At 42.4% G+C, this 21,468-nt stretch overlaps 1 protein-coding gene across 1 annotated transcript in view; it reads left to right on the forward strand.

Annotated features, from left to right (window-relative positions):
* The window catches only part of VAT1 (vesicle amine transport 1), a 48,718-nt gene extending 33,469 nt beyond the window's left edge, over positions 1-15,249 (forward strand). The window contains exons 2-6 of the mRNA XM_040434670.1: positions 1,303-1,510; positions 5,575-5,745; positions 6,657-6,746; positions 8,021-8,262; positions 12,947-15,249. Coding sequence (XP_040290604.1) covers positions 1,303-1,510; positions 5,575-5,745; positions 6,657-6,746; positions 8,021-8,262; positions 12,947-13,048 — 813 coding nt within the window. The 3' untranslated portion in view covers positions 13,049-15,249. The remainder of the gene's footprint in view (positions 1-1,302; positions 1,511-5,574; positions 5,746-6,656; positions 6,747-8,020; positions 8,263-12,946) is intronic.
* The last annotated feature ends 6,219 nt before the right edge of the window (positions 15,250-21,468 follow it).

A 21,468-nucleotide genomic window follows, 5' to 3' on the forward strand; every position in this document is an offset into this window, starting at 1 on the left:
CTTTTTTAAAGGGCTGCATAAAACCAAAAAAATGCTTTGGTAAGTGATTGAAATTTTTGGTATAAATGGTGCTTTGCTAGAAGAGATTGGATGGCTGTCGAGGAAGGTTCAGTGAAGATGCACATAAAGACTGAAAAAAAGGAACACCACCGAACACAATCTTATTCAGAGGGATCTACATGTACCATAGCCCACTCCTGATTCCCCCCCCCCCCCCCCCCCCAAGGCCAAAACCAGAACACGGGGGAAGCCCACACATGGTGGGAACATGAAAAAGCAATGAGGTGCTATATATAGGGAAACTCATGGCAGTTAGACCACATCTGCTACTAAAGTATGTGTAGTACAGACTGAACAGCGTTAAACCACACGTCACCTGTGGCAGGCTGATTTTGGGTTTACATGCAGTGACCATACACTAAGCACAATACAACCTACTTTACTGTTTGTAAAGGACCCAAGCCTGTAAACTTGAGACTTCAGACATTCTCTGCCTATACGTGCTGAAGGGATGAAGATGTGGAAGATGACTACGTTGCCATTTCAGGTGGTGCTTGTACCTTTTGATGTAGGTTAACCAAAACTGTGGTACTTTCATAGACTTCCATAGAAAAACTGCATAAGGTATTTGGTGGCTTCCTTGGATTCTGTCTGCTTATTCAAGAGGATTTTGAGAACTTTAGAATTGCCTGTAAACTGGTTGGTTGACATATAAAATGTAAAGTAACTGTACACACTTGTACAAATGAACAATTCTATTAGAAGTGTCTGGTAAATAAGCTCCTGGCTTACCATCCACTGTTTCAAGAGCAGAAGTGGATTAATTCTGTGTGCAGTGATTTGGTTTCCAAGGTGTTTCAACAAGCGCCCAAACATCTACTAATTGTCACCGAAGACTGTCAGAGGTTTCCTGAAAAAACTGAATAGTTTGTCATGGAAAGGTTAAGAGGGAAAATCTGTTCACATCCATCCGATCTCTTATCCAAACTTCAAGCTAAATATTAGCCATAAGCCAGGTTCACATCAGCACAAGGGCCAGACGTGTGGTGGCCATTGTTGTACCTGAGCAGCAGACATGTTCTAGGCTCTTGCAAATGTTGCCATGTTTAGTAGGATGTAATAAATATTGGCTGGGAGTTGACTTGTCCATAAATCCAATTTGGACGATTTTTGTATTTTTATAAAAAAATAATTATAAAATGAACTTGTGTGCAATACTAGAAAAGTACCGTAATCACTATAAAAAAAAACTATACATTGGTAGTCTAGGACCTAAAACTCTTATTTTGGTTTTGTTTGCAGGTTGGAGACAAGGTGATGGTCCTCAACCGGTATGGCTTATGGCAAGAACTGGTCACTGTGCCAGTTAATCGCACCTTCATCATGCCAGAAGGAATGAGCTTTGAAGAAGGTGCAGCCTTTCTGATAAACTACATCACTGCCTATATGATTATATTCCACTTTGGGAACCTTAGACCAAAACAGAGCATCCTCATTCACATGGCTGCAGGTAAGTCGTCAGTATGGTGGTTACGGGGCTCTTCCCACATTGGACTAGAGCTGAGATTAGAAATGCAATCCTTTGCACACAATCCTATTTCTAGTGGCCTGGATAAAGTCATATGAGCTTAAAAATAGATTACTATCATTTCCTGCTGAAATTATTGCCAACCAGTGACATGTTTGACACTCATTGGCCTCTTTGTTTCACCCATGAGAATGCACAGCGGAATGGGATTTGACATCCTTTAATAGTAGCTTTTAAGGGAGCATTCCTAAGAATGACATCACTTCCTGCTTTTTCTTAATGGCAAGCGCTTAACGGGCTTCCTTTCTCTTTCCGGCCTATAATGATCTGTCTTCCTGTCCAATTATGGTACTTCCTGTTTAAGTTCAAGTATTGTACAGGAAAAGAAAATAAATCTTACCACAAAGACATCTAAACAAAATGAAGGGAGTACCACCTTGTTTTAATCAGGGTAACCTTGCAAAGTTAACATTTTGATATATGGTGTTTGTCTAAGAGCCTGTCCAAAGGAGAATAGGACCTTAAAGGTCAGTCTCCCTTCACACATGCCAATATATGAATACATGTAATAACCTAATAGGCACGTAAATATGTAAACTTTATATTAATAAAATGAAAGACTGTTGGTCCCCCTATAGGCACCCAAACACCTGAACCACTGGACACCAGATTTGGCACATAGGTGCATTGGGTGTCTGGGAAGGTTTTCATGAAGGTCTATGCTCTAGGATGTACAGTACCATTCTTGAGATTCCCAAAAAATGCAAATATGACGCATCACAACCCATATTGGCCAATAAAAGCTCACAGCTCCTTCACTCATATTCTAATTGCCGGTCACATGACCCTTATTATCCAATAGAAGCTCTCGGCTCTTTCAGTCTTCAACAGTTTTACACCAGTGGAGGTCCCTTATGGGGGACAGTAAAAAATGAGTGTAACTGCTAGGGTATATAGCGCTGCTAGCAATTTTCCCTAACAATAACATGGATTGGCCTCCTGGGCACCCTTGGAACAAATCCAATAAACAGACTAAGGCCGAATGCACACGGCCGTACGAGTGTATTACTGTAGTGCAGCGGCGGCATGAATCGCACGGCGTCATAGCAACCAATGACTCCGTGCGCTCACGGCCGTGTGCATTCGGCCTAACACTTTATACTTGGGCAGTATCGGGTACTTTTTCTAGTCCTACATATATTAGAAATAGGACATCCACATATTTGTATTATATACATTGCTGTGCCCAGAAGCTGATCTTTTTCAAGTTGTATCTGGTAGAAATGGAATAGGATTGTGAGTACGGTATATTGTAGACTATCTTGGAATTACCGTCACTGTGGTAAATTCATGGATCTGACATTCTGCATTCAGTGGACATGTTGAGCCAATTTAGATGTAGAGTTCAGCTCTGGATCTCGCTGTAAAGCTCTAAAAACTCTACTTTTATACTCAATTTCATTATTTATTTTTTTTGTGTGGATTCTGTCCTCCACGGTCTTCACCTCTCACTTCCAGTGTTAAAGCTAAAACTTCTGCTGGTTCCTCCTTGAAATCCATGTGCGGTTTGTGCTCTCCAGACATTCATGTGACCGGACAGCTGAGCTCTAACGTGTAATGGTGATTTGCTCCCACAATGCACTGCTCTCTGCTAAAGGCAATCCAGCCAAGCTCTGAATTTACTATTGAACACAGACCAAAACCAACTATAATAATTATAAACTACCTGAAAATATATTGAACACATTCTCTGTATTGTAAACCTGTTGTGTAAAAACGATTTGCCTTGTAACCATTCTGTGGGAAAACATCAACTTCAAGTTTCTCAATAAATTATAAATCGGTATTTTTTTAGATTAATTATAACCCTCAATGTCATTCACTATTAGATAAGTATTATATATTTGACATAGTATCTACAATTACTGCTTCTACAGTTTGCCTGCTCTGACTGTACAGAATCCTTTCCTGAATTGATGCTTAACTCTCCTTTCATGTGTCATGAATATCGCCTGGTTCTTTGACCATGCATGTTAAAAGGGGTTCTCTGCTTTTTTTGTAATATTTATGAACTAACCTCAGGAATGGTCATCTATCGGATTGGTGGGGGGGCCTTGACTGCTGGCCCCCCGCCAATCAGCTCCTTGAAGAGAACACTGCATTCGTAGGACTGAGCCGTCCCATTGATTTGAGTGGGGACAACGAAGTTGAAATCACACCGCTCGCCACTGTTGTGTTGAAGGCGAGCAGGTAAACCGTGAAGTGAACAGCTTCCTTTTCACACAGTTGATCGGCAGAGTGCTGGAAGTGGGCCCCCTGGCCGGTGGGATAGGTCATCAATATCCAGAGTCAACTTCTTTAATGACACCATCTCTAAAGCTAGGTTCATGTATGTGGTAGGATTCCAGTTTGGACAAAACCTCTGCCTTCTTTTTTTTTTTTTTTTTTTTCAGATTCTGATGGATGTTCCTCCCAAACCTTTGCTACAGATGTGAACCTAGCCTTACAGATCTCATTTATATTCATAAAGCCCACCTTTTTGTAGCCTCTCCAGTTCTTTGATCTGGTTTCAACCCTCTGCAAATATTGAAACAGAATCCCATATTCGAGATCTGTCTCAAAGTAATTTAGAGTACTACCTGACATTGAGTACTGCTTACCTCGTTTGTACCCAGAATACATTCTGACTTGCACAATAGGGAGGATGCAGATCCTGGTTTTAGTGTGGCTACATAGAGGCAGGCGTCCACATTCTAGGTGGGAAGTTAAGGCACAGTCTTAAAGAGGTTCAGAATAAGTTTTTTTTTTTCTTGTGGCATTCTTGACCATAGGTAGTAATTGGTATTTCTGGCTTGGTGTAAAGTAAGAAAATGGGGACAAACTGCAATGCTAATCACAGCTCATGGGAAAGAGTGACTCTGTTTTGGGGGGCAAACAGGTTCTCCCTACCTCCCCATGCCATATAACTCCCTTGATTATGGACTCCATTTATGCTTCTGCTCGTCCTATACTTTTTGACCAATTCATCTCAGACCTTATCTGCACCTCTTTCCCATAGTACTTTTGAAGGATCTGGTGTGATAATAGTAACGTTGAGTGAACTGCCATGGTTCTCTGCTGCCTCTCATACACATTGTATTTTCCACCCACGCTTAGAAGGAATAAGTGAATTCCAGGAATTTATAGAACAGATGACATGAATCTGATTTTTGTGCAGAATATACAACCACTTTTATCAGAGCGGACCTCTTCAGCTGTGAAGCGACTGTGAACAATAAGCTTTTACCGAATCAGTCTTGTGGTTGCGGTGACCATGTTCTTTTACTGAGGTTGGATTTTGTTTAATGCAGCTTTATAGACTTATAAAACCTGAGAAGTGTACAAATATCGACACGTACTGAGCATATTAACCACAGTTTTTAAAGTACTTATTCAGAATTGGGCTACTTTCACACTGGCGTTTCTGGGTCCGCTTGTGAGATCAGTTTCAAGGCTCACAAGCGGCCCAAAACGGATCAGTTTAGCCCCAATGCATTCTGAATAAATAAGGATCCGCTCAGAATGCATCAGTTTGCCTCCATTCAGCTTCCATTCCGCTCTGGAGGCGGACACCAAAACGCTGCTTGCAGTGTTCTGATGTCCGCCTGACTATGCGGAGCCAAACGGATTCGTCCTGACTTACAATGTAAGTCAATGGGGGCGGATCAGTTTTCACTGACACAATATGGTGCAATTGAAAACTGATCCGTCCTCCAATTGACTTTCAGTGTAAGTCAAAACGGATCCGTTTGCATTTGTTCATGCTAATGCAAACTGATCCGTTCTAAACGGATACAAGCGTTTGCATTATCGGTGCGGATCAGTCTGTGCAGATACAAGACGGATCCGCACCAAATGCAGGTGTGAAAGTAGCCTTAGAAAGGTTGTCCATGGGCTGTCTGGTATTGCAGCTCTGCCTCATCCACAGATCTTTTTGTAATCCTGGACAACCCCTTTAAATGCCATGAATGCCCTCGAACAGGTCACTCAATTTTGTCTTTCGACAGGTGGTGTTGGTACCGCGGCCATTCAGCTCTGTAAAACCGTGAAAGAAGTCACAATATTTGGGACTGCATCTGCATCCAAGCATGAGGCACTTAAAGAGAATGGAGTTACTCACCCGATTGATTATAGGGCAAGCGACTATGTTGATGAAGTTCGGAAGATTTCCCCTAAAGGTAATCTTTTGCACAATGTCAGGGGCAGTTTCTGTACTAGAAAGTGTCAGGTGTGATGGCTTGAGCAAAAACTGCAAGATCCTGATTAGCTTTTAATGGTGGTGTGGTTAAATTACCTAGTTGGAATGTGATTTGCAGTGGGGTTTTAGTTTTTCAATTTTGTAGGTTAGTATCTGATTTGCAATGATTTTACTACGTACATTAATATCTGGACACCAATGGAGCCCTGGTGTCTAAAGGCACATGCCAACCAAGCAGGCAATTATGAGGAAGGAAGTGTTCCTTCCAATTAGGGGAGGAAGGAGCTGTATTTACTGTACATGCAGTGATCACATCCACTGTATGGGGACAAGTTATGGCTACTACCATCTCTCGTCCTCATGCAGATTCATTGTCATTGGGCAGCAGATCAGTTTACACAGCACGATCTGCTGTCCAGAAACTATTTAATCTGCTGCCTAAGCAATGATTTCACACTATGAATGAGCATGTTGCTTGTTCATCAGATGATCTGCATCAGTGTTTCCCAACCAGTGTGCCTCCAGCTGTTGAAAAACTACAACTCCCAGCATGCCCGCACAGCCAAAGGCTGTCCGGGCATGCTGGGAGTTGTAGTTTTGCAACAGCTGGAGGCACACTGGGAAACACTGATCTACATCACCTTTACACAGGCTGGTTATTGGGAGAGTGTTTATGGAAGCATTTGGTCCTGATAATTGATCTGTGTAAAGCCAGCATTATGAGGGAGGGTGACTTAAGGGTAAACTTTGGAGGTAAAACTCAGCTTTACAATAGAGGGGTGCAGATCCTTGATTTTCCTAGCTGCTGAGAACTTCACCATATGTAGTCATTCAGAGTATACTTATTTTTGTATCCCATTAGCTTAAGGATGGTCTTTCTTTTTACTCTAGGTGTAGACATTGTCTTGGACCCCCTGGGAGGATCTGATACTTGTAAAGGATACAACTTATTGAAGCCTATGGGGAGACTGGTCATTTATGGTGAGTGTCGTTCATTGAATGCAAAAGAAAAAGCTTTCCAGGTCTTTTAATAAATGGTTATGAAGGGGCCTATAACTTGGTGTCCCTCAGTTTAAATGTGATGTGTTCAGCTCTGTTCCTTTCACATGAGTGGTATGTGACTTGAGCTGACCATGGTGTCCTAGCTCAAGGCTAAGCTTTATTGTAATAAGGGGGGGGGGGGGGGGGGTGTCACAAGTTAAAACTTGAGGCAGAGCCACAGCCATGGCATACTCTTCCTCCCCTTCACTGCTCACCACATAGCTGAACATGCTACACAATATCTATTGTGGAATTGTGCACAGGCATTTGTCCATGAAGAATGGGAGGTTTTGTTCACACACTGGTGGTTGGATACTCAGAAGCTCAAGGGAATGAGATACAAACTTATTTGATTCGATTTCCGCTTTTGTTGCAGAAGACCTTGGTGATATGTTAACCCTCTTTTATCTAAAGCAGAGATTAAATTCTATGGATGAATGCATGGTCCTGAATATGCAAGGGATATACAGATCAAACACCAACAAGCTACAAGTGCCCTCAGTTAAAAAAAGCATTTCTCTTGCAGCAGTGGCATACATTTGAGACAAGGGGCCCATCATTATGATGGGTTTTGCCACCCAGAACAAAATGGCTTGTGGCCTGTTACTTGCTAACAATGCAGATTCTTAGCTTTTGGGTGGCAGAACCTATTCAAACAGTGTAGGACCAGCCAGGGCTGGGTCCCCTTCTAAGAGCCTTGACCCAGTCGACCACTATGGTTTGTACACCCTTGTCCTACAGCCAAAGTTGCCAGCAGATCAAATGCCTTGTTCCATTAATCTGGTGGTTTATGGGAAAATATGAATGGAGTATTTGCCATTCATGTCCTATTGAGGTGTCGCCAACTTTCATGGAGTCCTGAGTGGTGGATCTGCCTAAATAAGAATGATTTTGTGTTTTAAAATCTCTGTAAAACTAGGCAGATCTGTCATTCTGGAGCCTGACAACTAATACCGCCATCAGTATAGCTTTTCATAGGGCTTCCCAGAAAGGAATAGATGCTGTGTAATTTGTAGAAATGGCCCTATGTGCCCTGTGCCACACGTATCACTTGGGAATTGTCAGTCAGATGCCTGTTGTGTGTCAGATGGGTTGCATCTTGACCTCCTCCTTACAGTCAGATCCACAGTAGTGACCTCTACATGTTAAAATAGTGTACTAAACACCGTTATGGTATCTCCTAGCTGGCTGTAATGCTAAGATATCTTTTGCAGGGGCTGCCAACTTGTTGACTGGACAAAAGAAGAACATAATGGCTCTTGCCAAGTCTTGGTGGAACCAGTTCAGCATAAACGCCATGCAACTCATTGCATCAAACAAAGCTGTATGTGGCTATCTTCTGGGCCGTCTGGATGAAGAAACCGAGCTGCTGGAAGATGTTGTAGCTACACTGCTTGATCTCTATAAGGAGGGGCAGATCAAGCCGAAAATTGACAGTGTATATCCCTTTGAGCAGGTAAGCAGAATACAGCATAACTACGGTATAAAAGCAAGCATGTGTGACTGGACACTAGCCATGGCATATTCTAAATATCCGGCTAAAATGTCTTAGGAACCCCCCACCCTAGCATGAGGCTGCTTCCGCAAAACTAGTGTTATGTGCTGCCATATTTCACTTCTTGGCTATGGGGAACAAAGTAAAAGTTTAGCTAAACACGCTGCCACACTTCCTGCTATTGAAACGCCTCTGCTTCTTAAAGTGGCCATTTCCATAAAAGCTACAATGGAGACCTTGAACAATTATTAGTCGTAGGAGTAATCATGAGACGGGCAGCGTGGAAAGTGACCACAGGAGGCCCACACTTCCCTAAATCTGAGCTGCTCCTGTTTTGCCTTAGGCAGGAATGAAGTGGCAGGAGTTCAACTTTTTTTTACTATTTTGGCTGCAACTCGTACGTTCATGTTTCAACTTTTTTACATGGAGATTTATGAATTTATATAACAGTTGGGTAACTTTGTAAATACAGTTCATTTACTTGACTGATCCAGCTGCCCTCTGTATGATCATTCAGAGCTGCACTCAGTTCTGCTGGTTGACTTTTGGAACTGGTCTTATGGCACATGTGCAGGGTGTGATGGGCCATACTGTACCTCTGTAGTCTCCTGATTTCATGTGGGGGCAAAATACATAGTAGTTTCCAGTAAGATTCCATGTGGCATGATTAACATGTCACCATCACGAGGGAATTTCCCCCCTGGGTAATATGGTGCTGCACCATGTGGCAGTGTACTGCCTACAGCTTTGCCGTACAGAGCCATATCGGCTCGTGTGTTTCCATACAGGCTTTCTTCACATGATGGAGGCCGTTTTGTAATTGGAAAATTGTACTTGACTCTTTTCTACTCATCGGCAGAATGATCTATACCTCTGGGTCTACAGACCCCCAAGTGTCCTTTTAGCATATCCTGGGCCAGCATGTGTCTATTTTTTATTTTTATTTTTTTTCTTTCCTGCAGAGGAGCACAGTAAAACTAGAATTGCGCAGTTGGCAATGAGCACCTAACCTAACATGGTTCATCATGGGATACCCCTGGTAGTAAAGTATAAACTCCAAAACATTATATTTTTTTCTTGGTTTTTGATTCAACAATGCTGCAAAAATTTAGAAACTGGCGTGCTCTTAAATGGTTGCTGGGACCTGAACGGGGAACTTACAGGAAATTAGTTTTTGTCAGACTCTTGGTCTCCAGCCTGGTACTGTGATTTGGTCAACATGCCATAGTCAGGCATACGGTGACATGTCAATGTGCCATTTTCATTGTGTTACACTTCCTTTGGAAACTTCAAAGGAAAAGTATAGCATGTGCTCCTCTGTGCTTCCATTTCTCTAAGACTGTCTCTATCGCTTCCCTCTGTGCTAACATCTGGCAGATGTTCCAAAAAACTAAAGCCAACATCCAGATGTCTTTACTATGGGGACACTTCCCACATGTTATGAGAACTTTAAGCTGGTTCCACCCAGAATCTCCCACTAGCAAACACTATTTTAGTTTGTTTTAACTTTTTTTTTAACCTCTTGGATTGTTTTCAGAGTAGACTTTTGCACTAATATTAAATGACTTCCATCAATATCGGGGTCACTTATTGCTGTTGTCGTCACACCATGGAGATTACAGGTATTTAACACTGTATTTTACGGTGCTGCAGCCTTGTGAGACAAGTGTAGACTGCTCCTTATGGGAAGAACTGTGGTCAACATGGGTCAGGGTTACTGGTGAGGACCACATCTGAATAGTATCTACTTTATGTAGCCATGTCATTGCGCAGCAGTTCAAACCTCATAACTTGATAAATGGTGAGAAATGCAATTGGCCTGTAACCGGTCTACATGGCACCAACGTAGACAGCGGCTGCATCATTCAGTCCCAGTGAGACTTGTTTTGACTGTTTATATTCAATATATTGAGTAATAATTTTTATTTTATTTTGTCATGTCATTTTAGTAACACAAGCTTTTGAAATCTGATTCTTTTGACTGCCTTTTTGTATGTATATTTGACGGTTCATTTATGAACGACCTAATTAAGAACGCAGTCTGCACATACATTTTTCTGAGGCTGAGCTGGGTTAGACTAGATCCTAGCTAACAAGGATTTTTTGCATATGCCAGATGTTGCCCTGGTCAGACTTTAAACACTGGCCACAATACAGTAACATAGTACATAAGGCCGAAAAAGACATTTGTCCATCCTGTTCGGCCTGTTACCCTGCAAGTTGATCCAGAGGAAGGCAAAAAAACCCTGTGAGGTAGAAGCCAATTTTCCCCACTTTAGGGGAATAAAAAATTCCTTCCCGACTCCAATCAGGCAGTCAGAATAACTCCCTGGATCAACGACCCCTCTCTAGTAGCTATAGCCTGTAATATTATTACGCTCCAGAAATACATTCAGGCCCCTCTTGAATTCCTTTATTGTACTCACCATCACCACCTCCTCAGGCAGAGAGTTCCATAGTCTCACTGCTCTTACCGTAAAGAATCCTTTTCTATGTTTGTGTACAAATCTTCTTTCCTCCAGACGCAGAGGATGTCCCCTCGTCACAGTCACAGTCCTGGGGATAAATAGATGGGATATATTTTTGTACTGACCCTTGATATATTTATACATATTAATTAGATCTCCCCTCAGTCTTTTTTTATTTTTTTCTAAAGTGAATAACCCTAATTTTGATAATCTTTCAGGGTACTGTAGTTGCCCCATTCCAGTTATTACTTTAGTTGCCCTCCTCTGGACCCTCTCCAGCTCTGCTATGTCTGCCTTGTTTACAGGAGCCCAGAACTGTACACAGTACTCCATGTGTGGTCTGACTAGCGATTTGTAAAGTGGTAGGACTATGTTCTTATCATGGGCATCTATGCCCCTTTTGATGCAACCCATTATCTTATTGGCCTTGGCAGCAGCTGCCTGACACTGATTTTTGCAGCTTAGTTTGGTGTTTATTAAAATTCCTAGATCCTTTTCCATGTCAGTGTTACCGCGTGTTTTATCATTTAGTATGTACGGGTGACTTGCATTATTCCTTCCCATGTGCATAACCTTACATTTGTCAGTGTTAAACCTTATCTGCCCAAGCCTCCAATCTATCCAGATCCCTCTGTAGTAGTATACTGTCCTCTTCAGTGTAAATTACTTTACACAGTTTAGTGTCATCTGCGAAAATTGATACCTTACTATGCAAGCCTTCTACAAGATCATTAATAAATATATTGAAGAGAATAGGGCCCAATACTGACCCCTGAGGTACCCCACTAGTGACCGTGACCCAATCTGAGTGTGTACCGTTAATAACCACCCTTTGTTTTTTATCATTGAGCCAGTTACTTACCCAAAGTGCCAACTTTAATTTTCTATTACTGGACAGAAGCCGAGTCTTCTTCCTGCACAGGAGTAGACCTTCTGAATAACCACCATGTAACATGGTCATCCCACTCTTTACGTCTAAGACTACCATTCTTGGTTTCTATGAGCATTGCCTCGTCGGATGTTACGATGAGGCAAAAAAGCTGATAAAATATGGACTTGCGCGATGACTTACTGAACAGAATATCTGCCTGTATGCAGACCAGGCACCAAGTTCCTCATGTGATGTTGCTGACATTAACATTTGGGCATCGTGTGCGCTTTTTCAGTGTTCGTTAAGCACAGAGATCGAGTCTTGTGATGTTTCCTAGCAACCTAAAAGGTCACTTGTTCAATTCTGGTTTCTTGCACAAATATGACTCAGATTTATTAAAGTCATAAGCTAACAAAGCAGCTCTCCAGTATCAACCTTGCAATTAGACTGCTGTGAATGTGCAGCATGCTTGTATGAAAAGGCTTCCCACTAGCTCATGAAGAAACCTCCATTATGCTTGGCGGATTCTAGTCAACACATCAAGACCGGGTAAACAGTTCCTCCGACATAGAGCTGGCATTCTAAGGATCTCATCAGGGAATAGCTGCTGGGAGAAGGCTGGTAATTTTAAAATGATCTTGCAGGAATATCTCATACCCTTCTGAGCCTTGGCCCTGATTCCATATTTCCAGGTGATCCCAGCATTCCTGATACTGCTATCTAACCTGAGACATGAAAGCTGGCAATATCTTCTATGTAGAAATATTGGAGGTTCAGTCTACTGGTGGTCTATGTATAAGAGCATAACTGATCCTCCAAGAGGGTGTCTGGAGTTAGTTTACCAGTGTCTGTTACGGCCACGCTGCCCGGACCTACCATGGTGCTACTGGAAGCAGCTTACATCATGGCATGGAACAATGTGATTTAGGTTGGACTGGGGCTGTACTATCGAGACCTCCTGCAGTTCTTGCAAGCCAAACATTTGCAAACTTTATTGTATGTAAATCCAACTGAATAACTGTGTAATTTGTATAAAAACATTAGCTAAAGTTTCCATTCTCTTGTCATTTCTACAAGTGGACTGGATTTGTATCTTGGCTTCTAGTACATGCTACAGTTTGGCAGCACAGCAGAAGCCAGATTTATAGCGGGATGGTGGCTGTGAAAGAATGCTTCTACCAAGCACGATGCAGCAGTAAAACTGTCTAGAGGAGCATCTCCAGCTACTCCAATTAGTCTAAGTACCAGCTACATTTTTAGAAGTTTATCTGAATTATGTAGTGTCCTTTATTTTCTTTTTCTACAGGTGGGTGATGCCATGAGACAGATGCAAGAAAAGAAAAATGTTGGTAAAGTGATCTTGGTTCCTGAAGTGCCAAAGGAAGAGGCAAAGAAGGAAGAGAATTAAAGGGATGAGCTGCAGAAAGGAGCACCAAACCCTGCAGATTGTGAAAACTGTGTCCTACTAATGTATGTGTGTGTGTTTGGGGGGTGAGTGTCCTGACTGAGCCCTACTGTAAGATGATGTATAACCACTTTCTTGCCATGAGATGCCATTCTGGCATTTGGCAGTGAGCAGATTACACCTTCATGCCCATAGAATGCCGGGGTATGCATTCTGAAAAATCTCCTTGATGAATTCTGTAAACTGCAGAATATTTAGCAAAGGGAATCCTAAGCAGTGCTGCAAGGACTTTCTGATTTGATTTAATCTGCTGCAGTTCTGATTTTTCAGAAGGAGAATTTTTCATTGTGTTCCTTTCAGGTCTATAGACAATAACATTCCAGGTATTGGGTGGTGGTCTTGCTGAGGGGGCGGTTAATTATTATTTTTTTTCTATTTTGTTTCCACCGTCCATTTTCTAGGTCACTCCATATTGTAACTTGCTTAACTCTTTGTTCAACCTGTGGTCACTATCCTGTTTCATTTGACAAATAAATGTAATCCCCTTGTTCTGCCATTACCACTAACTTGTTTCTTTGCAACAAGAGAACATCAGAGTATTTAATCATGGAACAAGTTATGAGTTTCTATAGAAACCTTCACTCGTCATTTGACTTCATGATTTGTAACCACATGACTCTTCTTTTCAGTGGTTACCAACCATATCTAAAATTTACAGAAGTCTCCTAACAGACTATAGCTCCCATATGTCCTGGTGCACAAAATTTGTATCAAATTAGCTCAGACTAGATTCTAGCAGAAACTGTAGCAATTTCCATATACTAAGCTTTGGTAACTTATGGCCTCTTGGCCAACATAATTTCATCTATTAAAGACTAGATGAATGTTGGGAAGCTTTAATGTCTGTGCTGAGGACAAACTCAAGTTGTAGGTTAGATCCCGTAGGCATTACTTTCATAACGATTAAGTATGGAATGGCACGTTGTAGAAGGTTAAAACCTTAGTTAGTTTTTTTGGTTTTCCTATAGCATCTCCTTCATGGTGCTACTACCAACCTACACTGCCTTGCAGGAAGAATATATGAAAGGTGACTGACTAGAATATGAGTTTGTACAAGCATTTGCTGGAGGTTAACTTGAAATTGGGAGTAGGTAATTGTGCCCTTGCCATGCAGTGGTTCAGTAGAAGATCTGATTTCCTGCATGAGGGGGATTTATTGTGGAAGTTATTTTGAGCCTGACCTCAAGAATAAGCAGCTTTATCAATTTTTTTTGCTGGAAACTGCTACCTCAGGTGTCAGGAGCTCCTTGATTCACTTCAGCACATGCCTCTGTCCAGCGTGCAGTAGTAACCCTTCATGGATCTGTCTCTCTGCAAACCAGACCAGTTTTACTGGGCTTCAGAAAAAGACTGAGCTTTTTTTCCCCCTTTCCTTTTCTTACACATTGGCTATAAAGTGAATGATTCCATTAGGGTGTTGCTACAGTTTAGTGTGCTTCACTGAGCTTTTCTTTTTTGGAGCATTTTTGTGGTGTTTGTGCACTTTACATTTTTATTTTTTTTGTTCCAAGCAGAGCAAAAAATAAAAATCAATCGGTGGCTAAGGGACAAAATTCTGCATTTTCTGTGTGGCAATTTCGAAAGAATGTAACTGACCCAAAAAGCACACCTCAAATGTCAAACACCAAAACCTGTAGTGCATTTAATATTTCCCATAGACTTCCATGTAGCATCTAGAGCTGGTGTTTAGATGAAAACACTACAAAAATGTCTGCCAAAAAATGCCAAAATAACCTGTGACACCAGCCTAATGGATACCTAAAAGTAATGCTCCCAAGTAAATTAGTTGAAGATACTGAGGAGTGTTTCATTGTATTTGCTGAAACCTAGCTTATCCCATGTACCTTGGACCTCATATTTATCTCTTCTGTGCTAAACCCAGAAGGCCATTGATACTCACTGGTTGCCTTATTTTTGAGTGTATTCCTTAACACCAAGGTTTTACTAGGACCACTGCCAGTTGTTTACCAACATACCAATGTGCCAATCTACCACTATGGTGCCAATACTATTAATACTAATACTAACTTGTGAATATTATATATTAACATTCTGTTTGTAAACTTTGGATAGATGTGGATCAGTAACTATAAGTGCACACGTTCCTCTGTATCCTTGACTTTCAGCTTGATTAAAGCACTTGCGTTGCACAGTTGTCTTCTTGCATGGCAATCCTTCTCAAACCCTGGGTATAATTCAGTGACCATGAACCAGTTACTACAGGGACTCCCAAAGGGCTACAGTTCTGCAGTTTACATCAGCTAGAGTCTAGGTTTACTTGCTAATGCAGGTAGATTAGCACAAGGTTTCCACTTTTACAATTCCACCTTTTCTTTAGCTGTAAAGCCTAAATCTGAAGACCTCAACATGGTCACATTGTTGTCTTGTAACGATGGGGTATGTAGTCTAAAGCACAATGGGTAAAATAGGTTTTGCAGCAGATTTAAAACAGTGTAAATATTCCAAAAGCTGCAGTGATCTTCAATAAAGCCTTTAATAATCCCCAAAAATGAATGCTCAGTTAAACCTAGACCTGTAGCTAGGACCATATCTTTGCTGCATTTATCAGCAAGAAGTTCGGTAATGTCTAAAGTCACACATTTTGTATGTAGTCTGGGTTAATTGGGGCATGTTCTTTTATTCAAAGGAATTTGCTTTAGTCTTTAGGCTAGACCATCAAAGGTTTTTGTACATTAGGTAGTCTTACTAGAAACCTGTGAATTTGTAAAACACTAAAACTAGCTTGGTGGTTTGCCTTGCCAAAGAGGTAAACTATAAACCTTTCTGGCCACTTAACTGTAATTGGGTTTTGCTTAAGAATGCATTCTAAGTTCAACTCTTATGAACAGCACTTCTAGAATCTTGCCAAGATGCATCAGACCTTCTGTGACAGTGATCTCCAGCTCATAGCTCTCCAGCTGTTGTAAAACTTCCAGCATGCTTCTGCCAGCTTTTAGTGCATGCTGGGAATTGTAGTTTTGCAACAGCTGGAGAGCCATGGGTTGAAGATCCTTGTTCTAGAACATGACCTTGTGGCAAGTTCCAAACAGAGTTGGGCATGTAAAGGGTCTTGGGCTAACTATAAACATGGCAGAAGGCATAAACTAAACCTTGTGGCCCTTAACTTTTACATTTGTCTGTAAATCTGTTAGAATGGAGGAGCTGAGCAGTCATCGTTTTATGGCAAGAAGTGCAGTACAACTTACTGATTGAAATCCCTGCCCTTCCTATGCTCTGGAATCCAGCGGGCAGTCATGCTCAATGACACCCTTTCTTGTATGAGTGTGCAAATAGAAATGGCTGTCATGGATTTAGGACCTCCTGCTGGAGAGCAAGGATTTAAGGGAGTTATCAGTCTAATATTGGTGGCCTGTTCTCAGAATTGGCCTTTAGACTACTAGAGGTCTGATCCTTGTCACCCCACCCCATTCCCCCATTAAATGTTTACGGCTCATAGCAGCTGTTTGAAATATTGCAATATTGTCCAGTTCAAGAGAATGAAACAATGGTCCAATAGTTGGACCAGCCACTATGGAAAATAAACCATTTACCATTCTGATCAATAAGAGTCTGAAACCCCCCCCCCCCCCCCCAATGACCTAATACTAATGGTCTATTGGTCTATCCTGGTAGTTTTGTAGTAGAAAGATTATCAATATGCTCAGTTTCTTCTGCCATATACCATGCTTTCCACAGATCATGTTGCATGTTCGACATGACTGCTTCCCTTTAAGGCAGAGTGGATCAAGTAATGTCAAGATGTGGCCCATGTCTGGATCTCTTGCTCTTGTGGAAGGAGTCCTACAAAATAAGTCGGTCCTACTGTAAGTATTCTATCAGAAAATATCCACTTTTAGAAAACCTTATCTAGTAACCCATAGCTAAGCTGCTGGACAATATCTGGAATGCTTCTTGAGCCAGTGGTCCACATCTTAAGATTTGGGTCTGACTTGTCTATGCCAGTATGTCTTGCCAAACAATACAGGTGGTCTTTTGGCCATTAGTAAAGTAATATCCTCTTGTAGCAGCTTCTTACACAATGCAAGGAGCCTTTGAGTATGGAGCCAACACAATGGCACATGAAGTCTTCATACACTAGGACATTGGGACAAATATAATAGCTTTTTACTCCAAACAGCATCGGGGACTGCCAGAAACTGAAACCTGTGCTAGCTATGAGATGAAGTAGATAGTTAGAATTTACTCCACTTTTTTTGGCATAAATTGTAAATGTTGGGCATTGGTAACCCCCAATCTCGTACACTTTGCAGGTACTGCATTACTCTGCCTCACTGTTTGTGTGGAAAAATCTCAAACTTCCATAACCCACAGTGTACATGTAGCCTTAGACACTACTTGCTCCATAAACAAGGGGGAAAGGACACGTTTAACGTGACAATGCGTGCAGGAGTGTGGCACAAAATAAAACCATAATGTAATGTTAGGCAAAAGGGTAGGTGCTTTGTGAGTCGCCATAATTTGGCACATCCTATAGATCTGTACTAGTAAATCTGCCTCATTGTACACTTCATAACCTTCTCATCTAATAATCAACTTTAGTCATTTGAAACAAATAGTTCTCTGTGGGAACCTTTTTTAAGTAAGGGCTCCCCCATGTTGCTTGGCAATTGTCATGCTTCTAATCTCTGTCCCAAAAAACTTACTACAGTACAAAGATTATTTCAGCCCAGCTGTGTTTTTTTGTTCCCCCCCCCCCCCCCCCCCCAAGCTGAAATGTGTCTAAAAAAAAGGCATAAACTTCACCAGCACTGATCATCTCGTCCTTGTTGACTCTGGTCTCCTGTGGCCTGGAAGTGTGATGTCACATGCATTGCTGCAGCCATTCACTGGCCTCAGTAGTGTCACTACTGCTGAGGCCAGTGAATGGTTGCAGCAATCCACATGGCCGCAGATGGGATGTCACAGTTCTGGTCCAGGGATGGCAAGGATGGGTCACAATGTGTCTGACCAGGTGAGTTGGTTTCTTTAAAGTGCATTCCACGTCTCAATTTTACCTTGGGTCGGACAACCCCTTTTAAAGGCACAAGGAGGAAGATCTTGGTGAATACCATGTTGCTTAATGTTGGCCAATACTTCAGACAGCATACACGTTTTGGTGAATTCTAGAAAGGATTTCTAGGTGGGAAGGAGGATTTGCTGAAGGAAACTGCACAGGGTCCAGCATGACTTTATGTAGTGGAACACAAGGATGCTGTAGCCTACATCCTATGGTCTCTCTGAAGCACATTTATCCAGAACCTGTTCTGGGCACCGGGCTGTAGCATCTTAAAGTATGGCATAACTTGTGCTAAACATCTCCGTTGTGACTTTATTCCGATGTTCCAGCTGCCATCTCCATTAAAATGCCACCGTTTACTTCTCACTATGTGTGGAATAGTGCAGCAGGGATCCCAGGAAAACAATTTAAATACATGCATATGGTCATTTTGTGAAACCACAATGTGTCTCCTTGCCCTTAGATGAGATTACTCCTTATTAGGCCTCATGCATACGACTGTGGTGTGTTTTGCGGTCCGCAAAACACGGATGGCGTCCGTGCACGTTCCGCAATTTGCGGAAGGGCACGGACAGCCTTCAATATAAATGCCTATTGTCTGCAAAGCGCGGACAAGGGTAGGACATGTTTTTATATATAATTTTATTTTTTAAGTGGGGCCACGGAACGGAGCAACGGATGTGGACAGCACACAGATTGCTGTCTGTATCTTTTGCGGCCCCATTGAAGTGAATGGGTCCATGGCTGCTTGGATGTGCATAAGGCATTTAAAGGGGTTTCAAGGATTAGAAGACATGGGTCCATGCTTTTCTCCAAAACGGTGTACTGCTTACTCTTCAGGTTGTATGTGCCATTGCAGCTCAGCCTCGCTACATCTAATGGAGCCTAACTGCGCTAAAGGACATGTGGCCCAGTTTCTGAAAGAGGGCATCCATGTCTTTCTAATCCTGGACAACGCCTTTCTGAAACTGCTGAATGTTTTGCAGCTGAGGTACCTCTCAAGACAAAGCACAAATGTGTCTCAAGTGGTTTAAGCAGTATGATTGTTACATGGTGGGCATATGGAGTTCTACTGAACTGTAACTGGATCACTACAGTAGCTGCCAGTCATGTTTAACCTTCAGCACACGACGAGCCTTTTAGACTAGCTGTGATACAATGATCGATCTGCTCCACTATATATAAAGCTAGAGATGCATTCCAAATAAGTCACACTTAAATGGTTGCAAATGGAGGGCCTATAGCCAGTCTTACTGCAATACTTGATCATTAGGCTTTAATCTGAACAAAACAAATTGAACAGAAAATGTGGTGAATACAGATCTAAACAGAATTATTGATCTAGTACTTGGTGCCGTTTTATATGGCCCAGTGCATAATGCACGCCGGCTGGTCTTAGTTTAAACAGCCGTTAAATGGCTGATGGAAACTGTATGGGGTTGGATCATCGTTTCTACAATTGTTCATTCCCCCCCCCCCCCCCATATGCTATACATTGTATTAGCAGCACATCCCCCGTTTACATGTGGAGACCAGCAAGCATTTTCGTTCCTGCATAAGAGATCCGCACTTCCTGGATGCTGGATAGAAGAGTGCCAAAAAGTTTGTTTTCTTCACAGTAATGCTGTCTAAATTTCTGCTATTTCTTCTTAACTGGATAAGTGAGAATCCAACAGCCTCCCATTAATTCCCTTCCCTGATGGGTTTGTCACATTTTCTGGTGTCTTTTTACAGATCCCCTGCTTCATAAGTGTAAAAGTTGAACAAAAATGAGAGTTTTGTGCCAATGCTGTTTACATGAAGTGTAATGCTTTTCTGCCTAATTTTGCCGTATGCCTTACATGTCTCAAATGTTAATTAAAAGCATAGCAAAAATCTTCCAGGCTTTCTTGGGTGTGGTTATTAGCAGTTTGTTCTGCAGTCTCGTACGGACATTGCTGGTCTGAAGGTAAAAACTCCTCGCAGCACAAAGTTTGCTTTGTTTTTCCTTTCCCATAAACTGGATCACGCTCTTGTCCATGGGCTGTGAGGGTACTGCAGCTGGGTCCCAGTCAGTTGAATGTGGGATGAACAGCAATAGCAGACCCTGCCAATGGACAAGGGAGGCCCAGTTTCTAGAAAAATAAGGTAAACCCTTATGTCTCGTATAGATGGCCGTTGCATGGCCATGCCCGTATTGTGGCCTGCCAACAGTGGATCCACAATATGCAGGCATCGGCCGGTCCCGTTCACTTGAATGGGTCAGTAATCCCCCCCCCCCCCCCCCCCCCCCCCCCCCCCGGAGTGCTTCTATGAGGTTTCTCTCCGTGCCTCTGCACCACAAAAAATAGAACATGTTCAAGTTGAATGGGTCTGGATTAGTGTTGAGCGAACTTGTGTTTTAAGTTCGGCGTCTAAAGTTTGGGTTATCGAAGTATCCCGTTATGGATTCCACTACCACGGACCATAACGGAATTTAGAATCCATAACTGGATACTTCAATAACCTGAACTCGAACTTTAGACGCCGAACTTAAAACAGAAGTTCGCTCAACATAGTCTGGATCCATCTGCGGAATTCGCACGCAAATTGCAGTCCTCAATGCACGCAACGGCCGTATGCATGGGCCCTTATTCTGATCCTGGGCAACCCATTTAAAGGTTTCTCCAGGAATAATCAGGTTTTAGTAAGTGCCTGCAGCCTGCCTCTCTAACCAGAAGATCCATACTTACCAGCTCCCTGCCGCTCTAGTCCTCCGCACCGCCTTCACTGCATGGACACAGCTGAGGACCGGGGCAGTGGGGTGCAGGTAAGTATGAACCTTTCTGTTCAGAGAGACCGGCTGCCACACACGCTCCAAACAGCTGTTTGGAGAAGCTACTCTGCTCTCCAGAGCTATTGCCACGGCCCACTCACAGATAAATTGTATAGCGGCTGTGCTGGGTATTTCAGCTCTGCCCCAATCACTTGAATGGGACGGAGCTACACCGATGTATGTGACGTCATTGGCCTAGAAGAGGCCATAGGCACTGATGGAGCACCGCGGCCTCTTCATACAGCTGACACTTGGGACCCCCGCTGATCTGATATTGATGGCTATATTCGAGTAGAGGTGTGCCATAGTCTGCGACTTTTTGAGTTTCTCGCCACAAGTGGTGAGAGAAGGGTGGAGCTGAATTTACTATAATTTATGCAAAGAACTGGCATAATTTTATAGCTCAAGCACACGGAGGGCCAGAGAACGCCAATCTTGATAAATTATGGGAATGCATATGCCCTGTACAGTAACATGTGCAAATGGTAGCTGTTTTTCTGGAGAAGGGACTTAGGCTACTTTCACACTAGCGTTCGGAGCGGATCCGTCTGA

This window comes from Bufo bufo, chromosome 6 (genome assembly GCF_905171765.1).
Source record: "Bufo bufo chromosome 6, aBufBuf1.1, whole genome shotgun sequence".
NCBI lineage: Eukaryota > Metazoa > Chordata > Amphibia > Anura > Bufonidae > Bufo > Bufo bufo.